A 27,336-nucleotide genomic window follows, 5' to 3' on the forward strand; every position below is an offset into this window, starting at 1 on the left:
CGTTAATGCAGTAACGGGAAACTAAAAAAAGGAACTAAGAAACTGACTATTGTAACGGGAAATGAGGATCCCCTGCAGATCTGAATCAGTGTTTGAGTATGCCCAATTATCGCTTCTGAACAGCTTCTGGAAATGTCACACATCTTTTCTACTCTTAACAGTTTACATTTTTACTTATGTAAATTAAAATATGGAAAACGGAATGTATGGCATGGTCTTATTATGTACTTAATGGTTCTTTATTGTGCATGAAATGTTTGACCTCTTGCCAAGATAATGTTGCTTTTTGTTCTGTATGAAAACATATGTGTGTAGGAGGTAAACAGAAATATCTTGGCGAGATGCTCTACAGTGCAGCTCTATTTATTTATTTATTTATTTATTTATTTATTTATTTATTTATTTATTCAAAATCTGCATAAAGCTTGATGCTCCCTTTTGGCTGTAGGACATTTCATCTAGCAGTAATAAGATGAAGTCAGGAGACATCCATCCATCCATCCATTATCTTAGCCCGCTTATCCTGAACAGGGTCGCAGGGAGGTCTGGAGCCTATCCAAGCATACATTGGGCGAAAGGCAGGAATACACCCTGGACAGGTCGCCAGTCCATCGCAGGGCACACACACCATTCAGCTCACACACTCATACCCACGGGCAATTTAGACTCTCCAATCAGCCTAACCCGCATTTTTTTTAGACTGTGGGAGGAAACCCATGCAAACACGGGGAGAACATGCAAACTCCACACAGACCAGGATTCGGACCCAGGACCTCCTTGCTGTGAGGCGGCAGTGCTACCCACTGCACCATCCGTGCTGCCAATAAGGAGACAAATAACAGTAAATACCAGTGTCCAAGGAGCATAGCATCAGTCGGCAAGCACAGAGAAATCGATGGAGGATGTAACAGGCATTTGGAGAATATGTAAACTCCATACAGGAAGGGCTGTGGCTGGTTTTCGAGATCGCAACCTTTTTGCTCGGAGGCAACTGTGCTAACTGTGTCGGAAACAGCTTTATTGCAGCTGAATGCTCTTGCGTGGACTTTGGTCATGACACAGCGTACGCATTTTATTTGGTATTTTAATGTGTCAATAAGTTATTTGGTCATTTGCTTCAGGTGTTGTGCCAATTCTTGCATTTCCCTCTACAATAGCACCACCTATTGACACAGTTGAACCAAATTATACAGGCAACCTTAGCTTATTATGGCAAATACTTTTATCCAGTTTCACAAGAATCTGACTTTGCTTTCAGAAGTTAATACCACTTTTTGTGATAAGGCACACCCACATCAATATTCATGCATATCAGAATTATCAATATGTTTTTGAAGAAGCTTTGTCAAAGAAGGCGGTACACATTCTGTGCAAATTGGAAAATTTTTGTAGGCGAAAAAAACATTTTAAATAATACTAAAAATTTGAACAAAAGCGATATGGTTCCATCAGCATTGCTGCTTGGACCCCTAACTACTCATACACATGTTGGTCTAGTCTTTCTTTTAGCAGCTTTTCAATCAAAAGTTTGCACTGCTAAAGTAAAAGTGAGAACCATGTTTTGAATTGATATGCGCTCTTGTGGTATTTCCCCATCTGTGCGTTGATGGCTTGCATGCCTTTAAAGTTCCATCATAAGGGTTTTTGCCTATTGCACATTATTTATTACACCAGCCGAGACCACTGGGATCCAGCATGTGCTGAACATATGAGCAGAAAGCAAACTGTATCAGCACACCAACCAGCTGAGTCTATTAACAAGTACCAGGAACATTTGAACATGGCAGTTAAATGTACATATTAGATTATTATATTATTATTATATTGCAACTCAGCGAAACTCCCCATGAGTAATCTAAAGAGTTTATATAATTGAGTGCAGACAGCCTCCCTGTGGGGGGAGAGAGCTGAGGAAGGGAAAATGCTGAGGGACTAGATGAGGACAGCAGTTACAATACATGCAGTCACACCGGCATGAACCTACAGAAACACGGTGATACACGCACAATATATGTATGCATGCACACACACACACACACACACACACACACACACACACACAGACTTTCACACATGTGCTGTACACCTATTCTAAACATAACAGTGCGCAGTTTAAATCTTGACATGTATACTTTATGGGTATGCGAATATACACCATTAAGCAAACAAATTGGTGATACATTAAATGCAAACACAATGCCTCACAAAGTATGAACCCACCTGATTCATCCCATGTCTGTCTCTCTCTGACACAATGCAGGCTCTCTATGGAGTCTGTAAGACATACTGTAAACCCGTATGTAAAGGCACCCAGTCTGTTTTACCCTTTACGGTGTGAGATCACAAATATGTGACTACAATGTTCTTAACCTGAACAATCTAATGCTGATGTAAAAATCAGTTCTAGAATGCTGACTTTTTTTATTTTGAAGACACATTCCAAGGAACCTACTCTTCAAAGAGTTGAGAGAAAAATGCTTTCCAGATAGGCACCTAGGAGGAACAGCACTTAGAACTGATAGTGTACAGTTGACCTTGCAAACAGTGTGCATTTATACTTCAAAGAACAGGTATATCAGGGGTAGAGAGGACAGCTCGCAATGGGACTGATTACTGAAATACATCTCCCTCAACAGTTTTATTGCCTCAGGTGGGGCACTTATTATCTCCATGTGATGTGTGCTACACAGAACACAGTTGGGGTAATGGCATTTGGGCCATACCAAGGGACTAGTCATCCATTTAAAATGTAAGGCACTATCCACTGCCTCTTGATGTCCGCGATCTATGGTGTTGGTTGGCAAACATAAAGGAGACAACACAGGAGAATATTTATCACACGATTATCACTCTGTCAATAGCAATCAGATGCAAGGAGATTCTGCATAGGAAGATTCCAAACTTACAATCCATCCAGGAAACCATCCAAGTAACTGAAACCTTAGGAAACCTCCAAGGTAGTTTATCTTTTCCTTTTTTGCATTGCATGTTAACCATATTACATTTGGAGCCTTGAATCCTGAATAAATCAGTCACAAGTTTGAATGGTGAACGTGGCACAGACCCTTACATTACTGCAGCCAGTACATGCATCTCACACATAACTGTTTAACACTTTGAATACCAGGATTTTTGGAAGTCTGTGTTCTAGAACCCCATTACTCTCAATTAGTGATTGTTACGTCAGCATTAGAATGTTCAGTTAAGAACATTCTAATCACATATTTGTGATCTTGTACCTTTAAAGGGTTCAGTGACAAATGCATTAATTCTCCATCTTGATGTCTTGCCCTTCTTTAAGTGGCACTTTCTGTCCTTGTCTGGCTGTGCAGGTGGATTTATGGAGATGGATGCATAAAGCATAGACTAAACGCACACCAGAGTGTATCATTTAAGGGCACTGTAAACAGTCTCTAAAAGCTGTCTGTTTAGCCATTAACAATCGCTCTGCATATTCAATGCACTTATACCCATGAATTGCAATTTGATAAAGCAGACTGTGCCAATCTTCACAAAGGGACAAAGTTGGCCCTTGCTTTCACATTTGAAAGTTTCACACTTTCACGCCCAAGTTCTTGTTAACCCGTGTTCAGGGGGACACTTCAACACATTTGCACATGCTCTTATTCCCAAATACCTTTCCTGGAACTTACAAAAAAGGAAACATTTGCCTGTTATTTTGAGTGACAATCTTTGGTTAAGATCAAGCAATATAAGTGAATAAGCATTCCATAAAAAATTGCCCCGGTAACAGGCAGCATATTATTAGACTGGTGTAAGACAGCATTACTAGACCGGTGGGGCCAATCTTGTATGTGAAAGCTATATGTGAGGGTGTGTGGGAAGAGGTGTGAAGTTGTGAGCTGAAGCAATCTGTTTAATTTGCCAAAGCATTTCAGCAATCTTGGTGACATATGCATGACGGCATTCCGACACAGTGACAAACACAGTGGTTGTCTAAATATGACATATATCAAACAATAAAATTAAAAAATGTGAATGCAATGTAACAGTCATTTATATATTGTTGATTTATTGATTTTTAAATCTGTATTACTTGAGTATCATGCCCTGGAATGGAAGATGAAACTAATATGCTCATACCCATTACATCATACATTACATTTTCTGTTTGCATTAAATACACGTAACCTTGCCAAGTCTGTTACAAAAACTACTACTGATTTTCTGCAAATGCGCTGCTTCAATATACAACGGTAATACTGACTGGATATGAATTAGTACTGCCTGGTTAGAGGTCTCAGCACGGTAACGTAATGTAACACATTAAAACCAAGCCAGGCTGTGTGTGTTCATCCCTGTTGATCATTTTAATTCTGGAAGTTAAAATTGAATGAATCCAAAGGTTTGCATAGAAAATGTATGAAATAAATACAAAGGTATTAGTTTTGCATTAAAAACATCAAACTGCATCCTTTTACATACAAAATAAAGTGCAACATAAAGATTGCAGGTCTCCCTTGTGAGAGTACACTAGCTACTGGACTCCACTGATGTAAGAGAGAATAGCTTAGTCTTCAGTTTTTTTTTTGTGCAGTGGGCTGCCATTTATATTAGTGAAAAATTATAATAGAAGTGTTTCATTGCCGTTGAAAATGTGATCAACTCATGAGTTTTATTGATTGTAAGATTATATATTGGCAACAAAAAAAAAGCCGGTATTCAACAAGGTTCACCAGCACTGAAAACGTGCAATTTCTGAAAACCAGATGATGTATTGAGCTACATTTGCCACAGTCTATGGCCTGTTGAGGCCATTGTCTTTCATTTTTATCCAGAGCGACGTACAGTTGATGAGACTAAGCAGGAGACAATCCTGGAGCAATGCAGGGTTAAGGGCCTTGCTCAAGGGCCCAACGGCTGTGCGGATCTTACTTGTGGCTACACCGGGGATTAGAACCGCCGACCATGCATGTCCCAGTCCTTTACCTTAACCACTACGTTACAGGCCGCCCTACATTTGTTTTGTGGTAGAACAAGGGAGCGCAGTGTATGCTAAGGCAGAGTGCAGAGGACCGGCGTTATGAGGACGTCGGGTGCTGCAGCTACTTCACTGTGTAAGATATGAGAAGCACATACGATGAAGAAATGCTGTTATCGCATAACTGTCTGTGAAAAACAGGTATAAGTCTGGATACATGTGCCGCTATTCAGTGATGAGACTCCTACATTCCTTAGTGACAGGCCCCAGATAGTAAAAGCCTGTGCTGTAAGGCATTCAAGGGAACTTAATCTTCACCAGTCTTACATGCCACACAATTCCCTGAGTCTGTATTTACCCTCCCTATTCATCTTGCTACACAAAAAAAAAGAAAAAAAAAACAAATTTCTAGAGACTCATGACGTCACAGAAACCGTTTTTCCAAACCTCACCACTCTGTGTGTGTTCATCTCTTCTGGTCCGCACCTCATTTTGAAAGCTATAGAATCCCTGTGGCTCGCTGGTAGGAGAAGGGAAATCTCCTCGGCACACAGATCTGATTGTCATCACACACCCCCCCCCCTTTTATTTTATTTTAAAAACTGGACCTGGAATCAGGGCAGGTCCGAAGCCACTTCCACAGGGGAGACGCAAATGTCCACCCGGGGAGTCTGCTCCTTTGTGAACTTCTCCGTGTCCTTCCCCTCCTCCTGCACTTCCTCCGGACCTGCCACCTCCACCTCCTCCTCCTGCTCCTCCTCTCCCTCCTCCGGGCGGAGCGGGTCGTCGGGCTCGGACTCCCCCGCCTCCTCTGAGACGGGGTACATGGCGCTGGGGCTCAGGGCCGAGCTTTTGCCCTTGTGACACTTCTGGAAGAGCCGGAAATCGGAGATGTCCTTCGGGAAGTCCTTCCGGGGCAACTTCTCCTTGGAGGAGGGGCTGGGGGAGGGGCTGGGGCCCGGGGAGGGGCTGGCGGCGGGGACGCCGTTGGACAGCCCGCCGCATGCCTCTGAGGTTCCGGCGGCGATGCTGTGCTGTAGCTGGTTGGCGACGTACAGGCTGAGCTTGTTTTGTTCTTGAGCACTGTTGCATGCCGGGGGATACCTGAAGGGGTGGTCAGGGTACACGAAGCTGGACGAGCCGCTGAGTTTCCCACCGAGGCTGGAGGGGCGATTGTTCTTCATCATGCCCAAGACCTCATACCGGAAGCTGGAGATGTCTTGCTTCAGCTCCTAGAAATAGTGTAACAGATATTGTTCAGCTGAAACGGTGATATTACAAAAATATTATCTCAGTACTGGATTTTTTGGACAATCAAAGAGAAACTAAAAACAGCCGACCCGATTTCTTTAGAGAAATGAGAACTTGAAACAGAAATACAGTTATAATTAACTATTCAGAATATTAAAAATATTTAATCCGAATAGTAATTCATAGAAATCCCGTTTCATAACACTGAGTGCTGTTTTTGATCATGGAAAACTCAACTGGGCTACATAACTCAGGCGGTAAGAGCAGTTGTCTGGCAGTTGAAGGGCTGTCGGTCCCTGAGCAAGACATATAACCCCCAATTGCTTCTGACGAGCTGGTTGGTACCTTGCATGGCAGCCAATCGCTGTGAGTGTGTGTGTGAATGGGTGAATGTGAAGCATCAATTGTACAGTGCTTTGGATGAAGGCGCTATAAAAAATGCCAGCCGTTTACCATTTACTGTCAATAGACTTCAAGAGCCTAAAATGACACTAAGAGCATTTAGGGAATACATTTTCTCTGCGATAATCTGATGCTCATTGTGTCTGTGTACCCTTATCAAATGAGACATCAGGCTAAAATGTGTCTTAAGAGTTTGGTTGGCCAAGGTTGGTTCAAGAGCCCATAACAAATCTAAGATGTGGAGAAGAATTATATCCTGCCAATCAGAATTTTCCACATTACATAGTATTTCCTGTGACAGTGTTTTTTTGTGATAGTCTTTATGATATGTTATATTGTACCAGCCGGCTCTACAAACATACAAAATATATTTTGAGTATTAACTAGTAACTAACTTGATATCCTACCGATGGCCAATCTTGCGACAAAAAAAAGATGTTCCCCAACATATACAATAAGTTCTCACAGTCAATCCAGTATTCTAGTTCTGACCCATGTCATGTTTACATGGAACCACTAAACGATACCACTGCGCTAGCCCAAAACTGCGAACAAATGATGGGGCCCCTGTAACTACCACTCAGACTCGCACCGCAATGAAAAGCAAGGATAAAAATAGCAACGGTCTCCGCAACAGTCAGTTTTTCCCCGTTTTCAGCAAAGCTCACTACTGACGATGCAGTCTACAGTATGTGTGCTGTTATAACCAGAGAAAATCACTGTTACGTAGTGCTAAACAGTAGGGATACACTGCATATTAACACGTTCTATGCAAGTTCTAAGCTGTTAATGGTGCAGAGAGAAAAATGCAGTGAAGAAAGTAGGTAAAGAAATAAATATTTTTCATTTTTCATTGACTGGCTGAAGAAGCAACAGATTACTTATTTTTGGTGCATCGCAATGACAAATGCACGTGTCCACTTTTTATATTCGGAATAACACTACACTACATCACACACATTGGGCACATTACATTCAGTACATACGCCACGCATGAGAGTGGTAAACGAGTACAAATTACCTTGAAATTCTCCTCGGTCAGCCCCTCCTCTGTCTTGGCATCCCTTATCATTGCAGCCACATACCTCTTTACTAAATTTCTCAGCACCTCCTGCAACAAATGGAAATACAAATATTCATCCCCAGGGAGAAATAAGTCTTCATATCGGGCAAGGGCAACAATATCAGATCTTCTTAAGAAGTCTGCAGTTGAAAGGCAAGGTCAGACAGAACGTAAAAAAGCACAATTACTTCTCTGGCACCTCAGTGAATGTTTCACATTAGCTCCTGCTGACAAAGCATTTCTGCATTTAAATATAATAGCTTTACCTGATACTGATGGTTTATTCTCATGGTTTCTGCTGCCCGTCTCTGCATCAAACAAAGAAAGAGCATTTATGTAAACCACCTGTAATCTTTCTTTAAAGTGGCACAATGCAAATACATGGCAACGCTACATCTTGGATAACACACACATGCACTTTCATTTGTCTAGGGGGAAAGTTCCACAGCCAGAGAATTTATGCAAAATTCCAAAAATGACAGTGCAATATTATTTTCAAAGCAAAATTTCATCTTTCATTTAATTTAAAAAATGTAATTGCTTTATGGATGTTTTATTTATACTGAACCTCACCCCTAAGGTTCCAAATCTCTCCGGTCTTCTTGACTTTTTGCAAAATTGCCTCTTTATCCATCTGATGAAGTACCACAGGGACTTTGGGCTGGGGATTATGTTAAAAGGAGATGGCAAAGTGCCTCCTTCTTCAAAATAGCTCATCCATAACTTCGTTCTCGCAAATTTCCACTCAATGTCTGCGTGATCCTGTCACGGGTAAGGGTAGGAATGAGGACAGTGTATAATTACAGTAACAGTAAATGACACATATGTGCCTCACATAAGTTCTCAAACGGCAATTATTCGTAATCACTTCCCTCCCAAAGATGCATAAAACTAAGAGGATATACACACTTTAAAAAAAAAACCCACACTGGTTTATAGTTTTTAAATAACTGAACGTGAGAACTTATTAGTTGTTAAAATTGCTGCATTTAAAAAGCAAGTTCAAAGAGAATTACTGTAAACAACTTTTTCTCTCAAGTTCACTTAACCTACAATGATATGACGGAACATTTTTCAGCTGAGTTTTTTTTTTTTTTTTTTTTTTTTACAGTGCAAGGATGAGAGTTGAGAGCCGTCCTGTAAGAGAGGTGTGACTCACGGCAATGTGCTGATATGAGTTGTTCATCATGGCAATGAGCATGTTCAGGAGGACCACCAGGGAGATTATGTTGTACGTTCCGAACATGGTGGCGCCCACAAACTCCGTGAATGTGTGATTGGCCTTCACGTTGGTCACGTACAGGCTGATGAGTCCAAATATGGACCAGAACAAGGACTGCAGGGTTTCGAACAAGCTGTAAGGCAGACAGTGAACCTCCGATCAACTAATGATGCACTTCACAGTCTTTTTATTTTGAAAGGAATTTGTACAAACTGTGTTCAGCTCTTCGTCCTGTCAGTGGCTCCAAACATACATGATAAAATTCTAAAATCTAAAAAATCTATTATCATTGTGGACTTCAATGTGTATGTCATGTTAAAATCAGTTTTTAGTCATTTGAAATGTTTTTCAAGTGTTTTTCATTTTTAGTCAGTAAAGATAACTTCTGCTGAGGAACCATGTACGACAGAATATTGTCATCATCATTTACATTATTAAAGTAATTTTAAGTTTTTTTTTTTTTTTTCAAATGTACTTGTTGTAATTGGTTTCAAAATTATTTTAAGCAGTTAAAATAACTGCAGCTGGAGAATCCATGCAAATGATATAGTCTATAGGAGCAGTGAGCAGCCACGGCCTCTAGCTCTGAGGCCAGCGCCTGCCATTCACATTTAAAAAGGCTGTGGCCTTTGTTCAGAGCAATGCATTATGGGATGGCCGGCTCTCCGGAAACCCCAGTCGCACTTTCTGAAGGGGCATTGGCTATTCCTGGCAACCAGAGACATGGCTTTCATGGATTTAGTGATTTCCATTAATCTTGCGTGGGGGGGGGGGGGGGGGGGCGCGGCTCACGTGGAGAAGGCGTTGTTCTGGTGCTCGCAGCGGATGCCCTTGCACCCTTTGACCTCGTCCGCCTCGTCCGTCTCGTAGTAGAAGTAGAGCTGGTTGAGGCCGTTGGCGAAGGCCAGCAGCACCAGGCAGTAGATGAAGAGGAACTTGAGGATGTCCAGCAGCATGCGGCCCAGGGAGATCTGCAGTGGGCCCAGGTGCGAGTTGGCGGTGAACAGCGAGATGAGCCGCAGCGAGCTGAAGATGTTGGCGATGGCGAACACGGCCTCCGCCACCAGCGTGGGGTGCCACATCTCCCAGTTCTCCCGCGGCTTACAGCCGCTGTACTGCAGGGGGAGCCAGAGAGCAAGAGACCCGTTCAATCTCGCCACCCACAGCGCTTTTAATCTTTAATTACGCAAGACGTTCATTTCTCCCCGTAGATTAGCCACTGAACTTGTGCTGTTTAAGGTGTAGGATAACAAGGTATGAGATTAGAGTGTTCTAAATTGAACACTGCAGTAACAATCAATACTGTTCATTGAAAGCAATGGAGTACTAGGAAATGTAGTACTAAAAATAAATAATAATACATTCCAACCCCCTACTCTTCAAAGGGTTAAGTGTCAACCTTTCTCCCTCTTCTTCACAGAGCACAGAGCTCTTCGTTTGAAAAGTGTGACCTCTCTGTAACACCACTTGAGAATTGCCACAGCCATTTTCACCTCGACATCATTATTGCACCATTCGCACACTTAAATCCACTTAACAGATTCAAACAATAATTGGCTGTTCCTGTCAGAATGTGCCCCCTCCCTTTCTCAAGTGTTTTTAATACGCATGAATATTCACACACCAGGTTAAATAACAGGAGCAATAACACTTCTGGACATTGTTATATATTACAGGTCTCTTGCAATGATCAAAAGCAATGATGTACACATCTAAAATTGTTTTCACTTTTAGCAGAAAAAAACCCCTTCATTTTACACTCCACCACAATTGAATCAGCTGACATTTGTTTGAAAGCACAGAACTCATTTGCAAACCTTGGATACACATTGCTTTAATGAAGCAAATCTGCACCAATACCTGTCATGAAAAGCAATTTATGAATGTAGCATATAATTTGTAACACAAAATATAATAAATGTGTCAATTGTCTGAACATCACAGTCACCATGACTCATTTCCAAGAAGAAAAGAAACAATTTGTCTCCAGGAAATGTGCTGCGCTTTCCAAACCACTCACGCTGATCACCAGAAATTTTAATGTAATCAAATGTTTCCTGTGAACTCATTCTTTCCCTTCCACCCATTTCTCGGTCTGATTATATTTTCACATGTAATTTCAATATCCATTTTGCTGCAAAGAATCACCATCAAAACAAACCTGCACATCTCACGTTCCTTACCGAGGCAGCAGTGTTTCACAAATGTTAAACATGTGTTTGTAATCCAGGATGAAGCTGGACTGCATTACATTAAAAATGAACTGTTCATGGTTCTGGAACTCCATTGCTTTCAATTACCAGTAGTGACCGTTTCACCGGCGTTAGGATGTCGAGTTAAAAAGCTAGCTACCGTTGCAATAACCGGAGAGGCACAATAGCCAAAGGGCTCAGTCACCTTAACATATGCAACGATCTTCAGCGAAATGGTGGCCAAGTACAGAGAATTCATGACAAAGTCCATGAGGTTCCACCAGTCGTGGATGTAGTCCTGAAACCCCCCATCCCACATCTGCTTGATCTCCGTCCATATGAACCCTACGGGGGGGGAGAACCAAGACAGGCACGTCACCTTTGATCACTGAACCAAATACATAGTTTACCTTCGCAACAACAACAACAACAGCAGCATCAGTAGCAGCAGCAACAACAGCAGCAGTAGCAGCAACAACAGTAGCTAAATATGACCCGGTTTCCCAGACATGGTACACTTGGTTTAATCCGTTTCCTTTAAAGACAAATTCTGCAAAGAAGATTATTGCCTAGAACTAGGCTTTATCCATGTCTGCAAAACCAACCATGTATTTTTGTTTTTTACTAGTACGCCATAAACTAGATTCAACGTGACACAGGAAAATAATTAATCTACGACTGGCTCAGAGCAGGTTCTGCTATTTAAGACAGTCCATGATTTATGACTTTGATTTCACATGCCAACCCAAGCTCACACAACATACATATTTCTTCCATCCTTGCTGAGGCATATGTTTCCATTCTCTGCAAAGTTTAAAGCGGTGCACTGCCTACAGCACAGCACTAGAGTATCAGAACACTACAGCTCTAGAGGTGAATATGAATCTTTCATTGCAATAGCGGTTAGTATTAGTATTCCATAGCGCTAGGGGGTGAATGTCAATCTTTCAGAGTGGTGAATAGTGGCGTTCAATAAAACTATAGGCACGACCCTCGTAGATAATGTACTGTAGATGATGACTTGCTGCGAAGGTCTGGTTACCTAAGACCCACGGCAGGATCATCCACTCCACAGGGGAGGGAGCCGGGCCTTGGCGCGAGGGGTCCGTCTTGGCAATGTGCTGGGAGGCGAGGAGGAGGAGGAAGAGGAAGGTGAGGTAGGACGCGGTGTGGCAGATGAACTTGATGAAGGGCTTGCGGATGAAGAGGCCGTGGCGGCTCTTGGGCATGAGGAGGTAGCAGAGGGAGAGGAGCGGGAACAGCAGTCCAATGAAGACGCAGGTGAGGAACTTCACCGCCCAGTGTCTCCGCCGCCAGCCGGGGAACTCGTCGTACCAGCGCGACGCCAACAGCTGCTGACAGTTTGGCTGGGCCACAAACTGACAGAGAGAGAGAGAGAGAGAGAGAGAGAGAGCGGGGAGTGGGGGGGGGGGGACGACAAGATCACGTAACAACCCTTTCATCTGTGAATTCTACAAATTAGCCAATAATGGCCGAGCTGCCAACCAACCACAAATCACCTAGAGGGAGACGGTGACAAGGCGAGGAAGAGAGAGCGATAGAGGGAAGAATTTTCCACACATTCTTTATGCAATTTAAACAGAAACAAAGGATAGGAAGGATACAACCCAATTCTAAATTATGTTATCAACTAGGGCTGCACCATACAGATTCAGTTAAATTGACATATATTTAAGCGAAGACCGTATCAACATGACCATCGACAGGCACCTGTCAGTGTCCACTCTGTGTCTTCATTCACTTTCCTCGAGAAAAACACTAGAAAAATAATGAAAAACAATGACACCAAGGCGGCATATTTTCTTCTCGCACTATATGACATTTGCATGCGTTCAATAACTCTCATAACCTGTGTTTGGTGCAACTCACAGAGAGGGACATTGCAATTTGTCTGCGATTATCTACGTAGCATAACAAATGTGTGGCAGAAAGCAATCTCAGCGTAACCAAATTATCACTTATTACGCCCTGATAGGGTTTTCCAGGGCGAGGGGGGCATTAACCAGTTTGAAAGGAAATAATGGCAATTTAAGTGCATTTCTACAGCCCAATTTGCAGCTATGTTTCTCCAGTAAAACGGGTGTGTATTCCAGATGACACAGAGCAGCAGCTGGAACGGATACCCAGGTGTTCATTGGGAATAAAATCAAAATCTCCATTGAACCCTCAGATGGCACATTGCTGCCTCATTTTACTTGGATCTATTCTCCAGGAAAATATCTTAATTCAACCAAAGAGCTGGACAACACTACAAAAATATTTTTGTGGCCATGATAAATGTATGTTCAGTCAATAACTAATTTCATAGTTTTATATTTATTTATAATTTATTAATAATTATAATTAAAGGATTTTACTTCATTTAATATTAATTGAATTCATGAGGTTTTTTTTTTTAAGTAGCATTTTTATAATGAATGTTTGTAGACCTGATATCCACAATAACATTACATTACATTACATTATTGGCATTTGGAAGACGCTCTTATCCAGAGCGACGTACAGTTGATTAGACTAAGCAGGAGACAATCCTCCCCTGGAGCAATGCAATTGCTCAAGGGCCCAACGGCTGTGCGGATCTTATTGTGGCTACACCGGGATTAGAACCACTGACTTTGCATGTCCCAGTCATTTACCTTAACCACTACGCTACAGGCCGCATCACCTGCTATTAAAGAAATGGCATTAGTCATGGCTTTTTCCACATGTAAAAATGACATCACAACATCCATTGCAATTGTCTTTTCCCGGTCCACTCACCATTAGATCTCTAATGACAGAGAAAGTAGTGGTATTTGTCTTTACAGTGAATATACGTACAGTATGACCACACTATACATTTAGTGGAATCCTGCTTTGTGATTCTGGTCAGAAGCTCAAAAATCATTACTATTCTTTTATGTTCTAGCCTGCCTAATAGTAGTTCCTGCATAGAGAACATATTGATTTTGACTACTTGTCATATTTAGTCATCGTCCTCTTAAACGCCATCATTAACCGCAAAACCATCATAATTGAAGGTATAATCACCATATTTACACCGTACTTCTAGCAAACCATACTGCACTTTCCCACAGAGACAAAGGCCAAGAAACACAATATTCCATTCCAAGTCAAGAGCAAAGCGCGTGAATCAAATGCCAACATTACGCTCACAGCATAGTTCCAACGTCTCCCACACATTTTCCAAAAACCCAAAAAGGTACATTCATAAGGCTTCATTTTTGCTGTTGACTTATGCTTGAACTTTCAGCTTTTTTCATCTTCCAACAGCTAGAAAATGAGCCCGCCGATTAAAAAGGTGTGAGTTTTTACAAACAGGCTTGTTGTGAAAACGGAAGCAGCTGTCGCAGAGGGAGTGCGGTGAGTCAGAAGCAGATGCCTGTCCTGCCTCCATAACACAGACTAACATCATGACTATAATTAACAGTCCCAAGGCACAAGTTTAAGGAGGCCGACCTGCTTCACGTAGTACAGAACAAATGTGCAGCACTGATTTACCCACAGACGGTCGATTCGTTACAGTGTGCAAAAGGACGCTTTATCCTGGGAACATATTCAGGCACAGCCGTGGTTCTTTTTGCTCAAGTTCAAGGTCCTCACTAGCAGTCATGCATTGTTTAAAGGTACAATAGGTAAGATTTTTCAGTCAAAACATTGTTACAAGACTATTGTAAATCTCTTCCGATCATTGAAAAAGGCTCACTGACATGTTGACTCACGCTCTGCCTGTGTTTATAGTCCTTAAATTCAGGTTTCAAAATAAAATATAAAGTTGACGGCCTGTACCAAAACACTGTATAAATGTACAATAATTGGTTGAAAATTTGTTCTAATTGCCACAGCCAATGACATTTCAATGTCAGCGTGTTTACAGGGAAGGGGGAGGGATAAACGGTGTTGTGGTTTGAAGGTGTTTGTTGCTGGTGTTCCTCTCTTGCCCGAAATGACCTATTGTCTGCAACCCTGGTCCTGGAGATCCGCATGCTCGGCTGGTTTTTACTTTCACCTTAAAATCATCAGCATGCAGTTCAGAAGCAAGCTGACAGCTGCTGTAATTACAGTAATTGAGTGCAGAGAACATAATAAGAAAGCTGGCGGCTCTCCAGGACCAGAGTTTTTGGCCTCAGTTTGGTTTAATACTTCAAATAAAACTTCAGTTGTAATATCACTGTCTTTTCAAAGGGGGGCAACAGCAGTCTGTTTGAAAAAGAAGTGCTGTTGATATTTCAAAATAACTGCCTAACCGATGAAAATGTACACTGGGACTAAGAATCTTTATGCAAATACATTTTTAAAAAATCAGCCTTAAATTGTACAAAAAAAGCTGGTTTCTAGTTCTAAATTAAAAGACATTAGTTATTTGGCATAATTCAAAGTGCAACCCCAAAATGCCTCTAAATACGTCACTGAATATTCCCTTTGACAGAGCTATGTCTCTTGTGAATATTTATACCCGACCTGCTAGATCAGAGCACACTGCACTGATAGCAGATCAGCACTGAGTTACATTGCCATCAAACACCAGTGTTCTGAATCATCGTACACTGTACAGTATGCAGTTACATCAGCAGGAGTTCAATCTTTCATACATCTCAACAGCAACAGAATGTGGATCCAAAGCACAAACGTACTGTGTGATCTGTAGAGATTAAAGAATCACAGTTTTGAACACACTGGAAATACTGGAAAACCAAGAGTTAATTAATTCCACCCTCAAGGGTAGAACCTTGAGCTAAAAAACGCAACATCCCACCGATTTAGCAAATATCTCTCATTTAAGATTTATACTTCCCCGAAGCTAGTCAAAGGAGTTTTTATCATTATTAAAAAACGATTATTATTAATGCTTATTAATAATTATCTTTGCATCAGGGGTTCAGGCTGACAAACTGAAGTGATGCCAACCCACAGCCCCCTGGGATGGCACACCACATCCCCACATCACACTGAGCTAATGCAGCTCACCACCATCATCGATTTTTATTTTACGGCCAAGGTACTCATCAAGTACTCATTATTCAGCGCATGTGTTTCAGGGAAAATGAAATAATGTAATTTAAAGGGCAGCAAGTAGGTCAAAGCATAAGGGTACAATGCAACAACAGAATTGTACAACGGTGTACAATTCTGCAAGACTCACAGGACTAGAAACCGTCTGTTGAAGGCTCTGTGGAAAAGGCAAGCATCTGCATTATGCATTTGTGCAGCCAGGCAGAGGTGGTATGATCCCTATGCATCATGCGTCTGGAAAGGGGCGCAAACAGCAGCGGCAAATTACACCGAAATGAGAAATGAAGCATGAATGGGAATATTTAACCACCACCTGCAGGAATGGCCTCACTCTATTTACAGGGCAGCACCTCTCATTGCTGTCATTGCTATGTGGGGCAACATGGCTCAGGCAGTAAAAGCTGTCGTCTCATTGGCTCAGGCAGTAAGAGCAGTCGTCTGGCAGTCGGAGGGTTGCCGGTTCGATCCCCCGCCTGGGCTGTGTCGAAGTGTCCCTGAGCAAGACACCTAACCCCCAAATGCTCCTGACGAGCTGGTCGGCAGCCAATCGCCGTCGGTGTGTGAGTGTGTGTATGAATGGGTGAATGAGAAGCATCAATTGTACAGCGCTTTGGATAAAGGCGCTATATAAACGCCAACCATTTACCATTTACCATTTATATCATTGCTAGTCATTACACCTGGAAAGGGGGCCTTTAACGTAGTGCTTGAGGTACATCACTGGGACCCGCAAGGTTGGTGGTTCGATCCCCAGCGTAGCGACTATAAGATCCACACAGCCGTTGGGCCCTTGAGCAAGGCCCTCAACCCCGCTCAGTCTAATCAACTGTAAGTCGCTTTGGATAAAAGTGTCAGCCAAATGACATGACATGTAATGTAATGTAAAAAAAAAGGGTGCTAGCAGGAGAGGGACGCACCTCCTTCTGGCGATACTTGATGGCAAGCTTCAGCCGGGCCAGGTCGTAGTTGCTCTCCTCCTCCAGGAGGTTGACGTCGTCGCGGAAGTTGAGGATCACCTCCAGCTCGCGGGAGCTGCGCGTCTGGTCCAGCAGGTCCTTGGCGAACTGCTTGCACTGGTGCGACAGCTCCTCGTACTCCTGCTTGAACTCGTTCTCCACCGTGCTGAGCTCCTGCAGCTCCCAGCTGAGCTGGAAGGCGGTGAGGAAGGGGTCCTCGCTGGACAGGGCGACCAGCGAGGGGCTGGCCAGCGCGCGGTAGATGTTGAGGCGCGAGCGGGACTGCCGCAGGCTGTCCACGTCCGAGCCCGACACGCACTCCACGCAGTTGCAGCGCACCTCGTGCGGCTGGGGCATGGACACGCCCTTCTGCACCAGCAGCTTGATGATCTCGTAGTTGTTGGTGTGCGCGGCCAGGATGATGGGGGTGATGTCCGGCGTGAAGTCGGAGAACTGCTTGTCCAGCAGAATTGGCGGAACCTGGAAACAGAGATCGGGGGGGGAGGCAAGGGGGCGTTGGGAGGGATAGAGAAGGATGTGATTCCGTTTAAAAAAACGCCCCTCCAGACAGCTTCTTTCAAACTAATTTGCCATCCAACTGAATCCCTTTGGATCCCAATCCATTCCCACTTTGCAAGGCTGACGGCAGATGTTTCCTCATGACTTCCGCATGACTTCCTCCAGAAGCACTGCGAGACGGACCTGAAGAGGACCATCTGACTGGAATCTAACTAGACTCTAGAATCTAACTAGAAAAAATGGTGTTGTGAAGTAACAAAACAGACGTGACAGAAGTTACCAGAGGCAAGACATAGAAAATTTGCAGTTTATATGGTTTTATGGTTTTTGATTTAACCTGAAGCTAGCAATTCATTTTTGATAGAGACAAATGCATCTGTTTCTGTTTTAAACTTTAAAAACGACAATCCAGGGAGGTCCATCACTAGTGTTAATAGTACTGAGTGGTAGCCATCTATAGACCTCTAGACCTATAAATATGTAAATCACTCGCCTATTGATGATCCAATTGCTATTACTTATTGCTATGTTAACTTTAAAGCAGCCATATCTCACATCAGAGTGATCAGGCCTCTGATAGTACTGCAGATGAAAATCTTTAGCATTTTTAAAAAGGTATACAGAAAAAAAGAGTAACAACAACAAACAGTAATAAAAACAAAGATAGCAAATGTATGACGTGACTAACTGAAAAAAACTGTCATCGTCCATTTTACAACAATCCAGGTATGAAAACAGCTCTTCCAGGCAAATATTCGTGTAAGCCTTCATTTGACTCACAGGGAGAAAATGCAGAGATGATTAATCGCCTCGTTTCAGAGTTATGTCAGAGGTGGGCTGAAGCCCTCTCAGATTAGACGGTTAGCACACACTGATGAATCACCACACGGATGGGCCAAGGCCCAGGACAGGAAGTATTCAAAGCCCCCGGCACAGAGGCACACCCAAGCTATTTCACTGGAGGAGCGAATATTACATTACATTACATTATTGGCATTTGGCAGACGCTCTTATCCAGAGCGACGTACAACAAAGTGCATACCCATAACCAGGGATAAAACCCAAGAGGGAAGTATAATTTCAACAACTTCATATTAATAAGACCTCACATAATCCTTACATAATGCTGTTAGGTTAGGTCAACAGTTTGTCGGGTTCACATTGGTCGAGACGATCCCAGATTGATCTGTAAAAATGTTCAGTTACAGGCTTTTATGTTCTGTAACAGGGGGTTGTATCTTGAAACATAACCAGTAATTCAAATGCTGCTCATTTTAGTGGAATATTTGGAGGTTACACCACCACGGTCATTACTGTCAACAATCAAATAATTCTATTCTATTCCACTGGTGAAACATCCATCTTGGTCGGTATCCTTATAGTTTTATCTTATTATCTTAAATTATATGAATGCTGCATAAACATATAAAACACAGAATGGTAAATGATAAAATCGGTGGCAGTTATTAGGAATATTTGCTATATATTGATCTTGAAGGAGGACTCTATAATGTCATAAATCCAACTTGAATCTCCAACTATTTTTTTCACACTGTAAGCAATGAGTGGTGTGGTTTATTACTACAAAACTTTCCTTTGACCAAAGACAATAAAGCACTTTCATTGCAGTCATTTGAATATTTGTGGTCCAGTGCATAAGAAGCAATCTTCTGTATAAAGCTTCTAAGCATAATGACTGGCTGGAGTGTGATCAACAGAGATGCAAATGGCTAATTAGCATTTCAGAGAAGCATTGAAAGCTTGGATATAAATAGGAAGAACACCTGAGGGCTAAAATATACTGTGATGAAGGATCAAATCTCTGATTTGCAGTGATTTTAGCCTCCAGTGGTTCACCCCCTTTTCTCAAATTAAAGAAAAATAATTTAGTTTAGTTTTCAGCTGTGCTGGAGTTTTCAGTTTGCCTAGAAGCCTAGTCCTCCAAAAAGTGTGTATCTAGGCTAAGAAAATATCCCGCAATCAACACATACATATATTGGAAAAGGAGCGATTTATCTTTCAGGGTAATTAATTTAAACCTTATTACCAGCAAGGCTGTGGAGAACTTGCCAAATGCTCAGATTCTGCTACCTCGTACTTTATCAGGGACGGAATCTGAATGCCTGTGATCACCCTGTCTTGTTTTGTTTCAAATTCAATTGCATTTCTGTGTGTTTTCCAGTCCAAAACTTGTATTTGTCATTTAATAAAATAATTTAAAAGATACTTCTGGAACATGACAGCTAAACGTTTTCAGCTGATAATAACAAAAAAAGTTCACTTGAAGTACATAGATAGAAAACAGAATGCAGAATTCAAGTGCTCAAAGACCAACCAATGAGTGTCCAAAAGTAACAGTCGTTAAACACTTCATGATTGGTCCTGAATTGCCCAAACTCTGTATGTCCTGTATGTATACATACATAATATCACGGATAATTTCTTTAGTAGTGAATAAATATCTGCTACAAATACCAAAGCCACTTGTTTGACCGCTTAGAAAGACGGGAAGTGTTGAAATGCATATGTTCAAACACCCCCGATGTCTATTGCAAGGAAATGACTGTATGAGAAACAGGAAAGCCCCACCTGCTTCTCCCCGCTGGGCTTCTTGTGGTTGAGCAAGAGCTCGACGGCCCCCACCACCTCCTTGCGGATGGCATGCAGCAGGGCATCGCCCACGTACACGTTGAAGCCCAGCAGCAGCTCCACGATCTCCAGGTTCTCGTTCTCGATGGCGATGAGCAGCGCCGTGCGGCCCAGCGGGTCCGTGCAGTTGATGTTGATCTTGAAGTAGATCTCGGCCTCCTCCAGGGCCTGCGTGACGCTGGCGTAGTCGCCCTTCTCCACCGCGCTCAGGTAGGCCTTCTCCTGGGCCGACAGCTCCGATTCGGACCGCACTATGCGCAGCGGGATGCGGTCCTGGTACGTGGAGTTGTCCGTCCGGCGATAGAAAAGCTGAGACATCGCTGCTAGGCCATCTCACGCTGCCCAGAAAAAAAAGAATTCAGGAAAAACAACCACAGCCTTTAGACCAGGGCTGCCCACCCCTGTTCCTGAAGGTCCTCCATCCTGTAGGTTTTCATTTAAACCCTAATATGGCACACCTGATTCTACTAATTAGCAGCTCAGGCAAGATCTCAAGCTGTTGAATATGGTGCGCTTTGCTAGAATTGGAGGGAAAAGCTACAGGACAGAAAATCTCCAGGCCTGGGTAGACTGACCAGACAGTTCCTCACGTTCTCTTGATTTCTGAACTACAGAGGTGGTCCAGTTGGTAACAGGAGCTTCATGCCTGTGTCACAGAAAGCACATCCACTGCCATTGTATTTTGTCATGCTCCTTAATCGATTTTCAGGAAACCTCTCACACTTGTTTAGATGGTTCGATGGTTAGGGAGAACAAGGAATAAACAGTAAGAATATTGAGTAGCATACCTGGCGAGCCTAAAGAATCTGTGATCAGGGTGAGCAGAGAGTTTCTTGCTCTATGTCCTGCTGTCCCGTCAGGCTTTTCCAACATAAGCATCAGAAGAGGCACGCCTTGCGTAAAAAGGAGCAATTAGCTGACTCTGGCGAGGGCGCTGATGATCTGCAGATTTAGGTTTCGACCCATGCCAGAGGCTGCCACACAGCCACCATCCCAACAACAGATACATCCATTTTGTGATATCGCCGAGATGTACAGGAACCAGTATCAGTGATGAACTTAATGCTAACTCTTCAAAGGCTTCATCCTGTAGTGAAGTCATATATACTCTAAGCTGGAGGGACAGCAGAATTGCCCGGAAGAATGGCGTGCCTGGTACAGCAAGTCCGTGGGGAAAGCATCATTAACTGACCGACTTGCTTATGTTTGGTCTAATGCTTCCTGAGAGATCGACATCATCCACTGCGGTGGGAGGAGGGGGAAGGGTCATTCCATCACATTGTCCTCTTTTTAATGGGCTGAATGTTGTCTTTTTTAGTGGTGATTTCGACCATTTTTGTCTGCAGTTTTTTCACATCTGCACTCATGTTTGTGTTATTAGAAGTGCTTGAGAAGTTTGACTGCTGAGCTCAGTGATAGGCTTTAATTTAGTTTAACACACACACACACACACACACACACACAAACACCAGTTGAAATATTATATACGACACACAATACACAGTTTTATGACAGAGCATCTTATTTGAGATGTCAGCCCAACCAAACTGCCCATCCGAAGTGATGACTCACGCTGCCAGTCGTACATTCATCTCTCTACAACAATGCACTTGCCGAACCTTAATGTCCACCACATAACCAAACGGCACAAACCTTTTACCGTCTCTCCTGCATTTCGCATCCATTTCCCACAATAACATAACATAACACAACATCCAGGAGTTAAAGGTAACCGCACTAGGGCAGAGTAGACTTAACTGCATGTGATTTCAAACCAACATGGACCAGTCAGGAAACTTCATGAACATGTTAGGAATGTACACGTTACACCATGACTAACTGACTGTCGTTTTAAAGCCTTTCTGTCAAATTAAAACATTTGTCAGGACTGAATGGCGCTGCATCTCCGCCGCATGCTCATTAGACAGAAATGTCCGAAAGAAGCTGACTTTCTCCCAACTGCAGCAGAACCAGGGCAGAACATTAACAGGAGACTGAAACTCAGCTCGAAGTTGACCAAAACAAAATGGCACTTCCAAAGCAGCACGCTGTGGTTCAATTCAGACCCTTATACTCTGTAAAAAGCCCTTTTTAAAAAATCCAGCAGCAGAAATTGGTCAATATGATCCCCTCACACAATAAGCGTGGCATGTCAGGAGTAGGCTATCTGAAATATCAGGAAGCAGAAACTTCCAAAGCTCCCTATACATATTCAAGTATTGATAATGCATAATGAAAGGTCAAGATGAACGAAAAGTCGAATGGGGATGGAAATTCAAAATTCATTCAATCAATCAATCAATCAATCAATTACTAAATACAACAGTCTGTAGCCTTTGACATCAATATGATATTTACGAGAGGCTACTTAAGTAAGCTGTATAAATATACGAGTAATGAAATTCAAAGTATATATGTCACTGGCGATGGAGCAGTCTCATATGAAAAGAAAAACAATATCAATGACACGTTTAAGACAATATTAATGACAGCGCACTTTAAATCTAAAGAGCTATTATACAATTATTATGAATAGGCTTAATTATTTCAGAGCTCAGTTCAGTCTATGTTTCAGACAATAGTGTGTGCACCGTTAACCCGAGTCTGGGTCTTCTAAAGGTGATTTCGTATTCCCGTACCTGGTTCAAGACGTTACAGGTAAAATAACGATAAAATCGTTTCAACCAATACCTATACTGGAATTGCATGAATTATCTATCTATACATATACATAAAGGATTGACATGCGCTAATGTTGATGGGGATAGTAGGCTACAGAATATTTTTAATTGGATTCGTACATTTTGATTGCTGTCCGTCTAACATTGCGAGTCTACATTCGCCAAAAGGCGAATCGCTCCAGGATGACACTACTACAACGGTCCACGCTCTGAACGGAGCCGGAACAAAACCACACAAACATTACTATATAACTAACCGAGTAACGCTGCAGTCTTATTAATAATGTAGCTTTGAGATTGTCTATTTATAAACTAAGAATTACGGACGCAATTTCATTTACACGTTAAAGCGCATCACTCTGAAACGAACTTACCTGTTTCAGTACCTGATCTTGTGCATATGCCATCAAGCGCCAAGAAATCACAGCATTTTGCATTTCACAACACAGAACGATCCGCCGGTTTTGAAAAAAGTGTAGTTACCACAAGAATGTACTTCGTAGCATTGCTCCAAAGAAACGATGTGTATTTCAAGCGTGTACGTTAGCCTTGACAACGCCGACATTTTTATGGGAAATAATTTTGTTGATTGTTTAATGTTTACAATTATTTTCCTGAAGCGCTTCCTCGCTCGTTGCGCAACGGATGGGTCTCGTTAGGATTCTTTATTTTCATCCAGTTCGTTCCCATGGCTTATTAAAATATTCTATTTCCACGAGGAGCTTTGTTCTTGTGATTTAAGCTACCAAGACTTACCAACTGAGCTTAATGTATTTTATTTAGGCAAGCGCAAAGGTTTCGAATTGTCAGTGGAACCATTTCTGCCAGGTTTTTAGTGATTCGCACAATAGCCTCTCATCTCCACTTACTCCCTCTCGGTCATTACCCACCCAAACTGTTACAGCGGGAACGACCTGCATGACTGAGCTGGGGCAACACACACAAAAGTCTCGAAATTATGTTTCTGATCTGCAGTTGAGAGCAACTGTAGTGGTGAAATTCGTGACCATATAAACAGAAATGTTAAAAAGTTGCAACGGAAATTAAATGTGCGCGGAAAAGTGCTAAAATTGCAATTGTAACATAGTAGGTCTACATTTATGTGAAAGTGTTAGGCTCCTGTGGTAAGAAGGTAAAATTACGTTACAATAACTGCTTGCGGGTGATTTTTGGAAGTACTCTCATACAGTACTCTAACACTGTATGAGACCATTAAGAACCATAATAGGCTAGTCTATAAGTGTTGATTTAACACTGAACATTTTACTGCGGTTGTTCATCAGGTGAATGCACTTATGTTTCTTCTATATTGTAACTCAATCTAGCTAAGAATGCCTGCTAAATGAGTGTAATGTAGGCCTAACACATTCAATTTACCCACATGCAAAATGTATCATTCAGCTCATGATTACTGTTCGCGAAACACATACCGTATTTCCATTATATTTGATAGCAGTTAAGAGATGTGTTTCAAACTCTACCTTAGTCCTCCCTTCTGATTTCCCCCGCCCCCCTTTCTGATATCCCTATCCTCCTTGTCTAACCCCCCCCCCCCCCCCCCCCAAAAAAAAAAAAAAGGAAAAAAAAGCACTTATGATGACTATATGTTTAGAATTTGGATTAAAAGCGTCTGCCAAATGACTAAAATGTAAATGTAAATGTTGGTTTGTTTCCTGGGAGGCCTTCCACTGCATCAACAGATTGAGAGATTGTGAACTTTTTCCCTTTATTTTCTGCACAAAGGGTCAGCCTTAAAAAAAAAAAAGAAAAATTAACAATAAAAATAAAAAAACAGCGGCAAAAAAGCTCATTGTGAAACTCACTAGCACACTTTCGGGTTTCAGATTACAGTTTTACTTTCATCACTTACAGTGCAGTCAAAAACTAAGGCTTCCTTGACTGTCATTGACAAAACTCTGGTTTTCCCCCGAAAATGGAGAGACTGAATAAAAAAAAGATCTCCCAATATGGATGTAAATAGCTCAAATTAAATGTGTCAGTCTGCACTTTGACCTCATTGTTTCATTGCAAATCCAATGTGCTGGAGTACAAAGCCAAAATAAATTGCACCACTGTCCAAATACTTACATACTGCACTGTATTATACTTTGTAAATGCTTTGAAACGCTTCCTGTGGCCAGTCTTTCTATTCTCGATTTTTGAATTTTTTTACCGTTCTACCTGGCAGAACACCTCAAGGAATATTTGTCGACCTCCTTGCGTGTACGGGATGTTTGAGATCTCTCCACAGATTTTCAATAATATTCAAGTCTGAGGAATGTGGTGACCATTCCAAACCGTCATCTATCTTTCCTGGAGGTACTTCATGGTTGATTTTGAGGTATACTTTGGATCATTGTCTTGCTGGAATATTACCCAACCTCTCTTCAGCGTCGATGTCTGGACTGACTTTCAAACATTTCTTGATATCTGGTGGAATCCATTCTTCCTTCCACTCGCACAATATGTCCTGTGCCCTCAGCTGCCACACAACCTCAAAGCCACATGCTTCACAGTTGGCAAGGTGTTCTTCTCTACAAAGGCTACACCCTTTTTTCTCCAAACATACCTTCTTTGGTGGTGGCCAAAATGGTCAATTTTGGTTTCGTCAGTCCAAAGCATATTTTTCCAGAATGCCTCAGGCGTCTCGATGTTTTCTTTTTGCATACTTCAGATGTTTAATTTTGTGTTGAGGTCATTCTTTCTGGCAACTCTGCCACGTAGGTCTTTGTTGTTTAAAGTACATTGTATTGTTGTCCTGTGAACAGCTAGACCTGTGTCTGCTACTATTTTACTTTTACTACTTTTGTAGCCTTCTCCTTCTTTGTGGAAATGAACCATCGTCATTCTGACATCCTTGGACAACTGTTTAGGAACCCATAGACAGAACAGTTGGATACGTTGGAAGGTATGGAGTTGCTTTTGAATATAAACCCCTGTTCTCACCTGACTCATTGAAGATAAACCCCTGTACTCACCTGACTCATTGAATATAAACCCCTGTACTCACCTGACTCATTGAATATAAACCCCTGTACTCACCTGACTCATTGAATATAAACCCCTGTACTCACCTGACTCATTGAAGATAAACCCCTGTACTCACCTGACTCATTGACTATAAACCCCTGTACTCACCTGACTCATTGAAGATAAACCCCTGTACTCACCTGACTCATTGAAGATAAACCCCTGTACTCACCTGACTCATTGAAGATAAACCCCTGTACTCACCTGACTCATTGAAGATAAACCCCTGTACTCACCTGACTCATTGAAGATAAACCCCTGTACTCACCTGACTCATTGAAGCCCTCACAAGTAGATCACCTGGGTCTAGGCCTTGGTACTTTTTAAAAAAGTAACAAAGAATAATCAAAAAGGGTTCCCAAACTGGCGGCACGGATGGTGCAGTGGGTAGCACTGCCGCCTCACAGCAAGGAGGTCCTTGGTTTGAATCCCCGTCGGCCGGGGCCTCTCTGTGTGGAGTTTGCATGTTCTCCCCCCCCCCCACGTGTCTGTGTGGGTTTCCTCTGGGTACTCCGGTTTCCTCCCACAGTCAAAAGACATGCAGGTTAGGCTGATTGGAGAGTCTAATTTGCCTGTGGGTATGAGTGTGTGAGTGAATGGTGTGTGTGCCCTGCGATGGACAGGCGACCTGTCCAGGGTGTATTCCTGCCTTTTGCCCAATGTATGCTGGGATAGGCTCCAGCGACCCTGTTCAGGATAAGCGGGTTCAGATAATGGATGGATGGATGTGATGGTTCCCAAACTTTTGCACAGGGCCTTTTTCATATAATCTATATATATATATATAATCTGATAGGTCTCATGTTTAACTCTGTACCATTTAGAGTTCAAGTTTGCTTTTGATCACATACAGATTCATTGTAACAGACATTTAACCCAGCGGTGCTCAAACTATACCCAACTGTACCTTTATGATAATACAGTTATATGTTCTCAATATCTGCTGATTTGCATTAGGTAATCAGCATCAACAAGGTGAACTTCAACTTTGAAATATTGGAAAGACCAGGCATCTTTTTTCTGATTAAAGATTTGCAGATACCCTGACCTGTATGACAGTGCTGGCTCATTCCGTGTTGAATCTGCACAGGAGAGATAATGCCCACCCACCAAATAAATAAGTAAAAACTGGTTACCTGGCAGTACAGCATGCACAAATGGAGGCCATAGATAATGTAATTGAATTGTGTCCTGAGCACAAATCACAGAGACTGATCAAGTTCCAAACCCTGTTATGTTGACAATAGTTATGTATCCAACCATACAACCAGCAGGGCAACAAACAGTTTCTCAGTGTGAGGGCCATCATTCTGAAAGTCATTTGCTGCAGCGCACTGTATGAACTAGGCTACTTTGACAGAAGTTTTAGTCCAGCATATCTGATATCACTGAATG

The 27,336-nt window shown here is 42.3% G+C and overlaps 1 protein-coding gene across 1 annotated transcript; it reads right to left on the minus strand.

Annotated features, from left to right (window-relative positions):
- Positions 1 to 9,668: 9,668 nt before the first annotated feature.
- On the minus strand, positions 9,669 to 20,562 carry LOC133107717 (short transient receptor potential channel 4-like). Its single transcript, XM_061216841.1, has 5 exons — positions 20,171 to 20,562; positions 17,024 to 17,542; positions 12,115 to 12,451; positions 11,278 to 11,417; positions 9,669 to 9,995 (listed from the first exon to the last, which is right to left on the minus strand). Exons 1-5 carry the CDS (start codon positions 20,546 to 20,548, stop codon positions 9,669 to 9,671), a joined length of 1,701 nt encoding a protein of 566 aa, XP_061072825.1. The 5' UTR covers positions 20,549 to 20,562.
- Between the last annotated feature and the right edge of the window lie 6,774 nt (positions 20,563 to 27,336).

This window comes from Conger conger, chromosome 13 (genome assembly GCF_963514075.1).
Source record: "Conger conger chromosome 13, fConCon1.1, whole genome shotgun sequence".
Classification (NCBI taxonomy): Eukaryota; Metazoa; Chordata; class Actinopteri; order Anguilliformes; family Congridae; genus Conger; species Conger conger.

Excerpts from the sequence above, each read along its gene's own strand:
- LOC133107717 (XM_061216841.1), bottom strand. The coding sequence starts at position 20,548 with ATGTCTCAGCTTTTCTATCGCCGGACGGACAACTCCACGTACCAGGAC. Across the intron at positions 17,543-20,170 it reads AGCCCAGCGGGGAGAAGCAG|GTTCCGCCAATTCTGCTGGA; the intron begins GTGGGGCTTTCC and ends CTCTGTTTCCAG. Across the intron at positions 9,996-11,277 it reads AGATCGTTGCATATGTTAAG|TACAGCGGCTGTAAGCCGCG; the intron begins GTGACTGAGCCC and ends CTCCCCCTGCAG.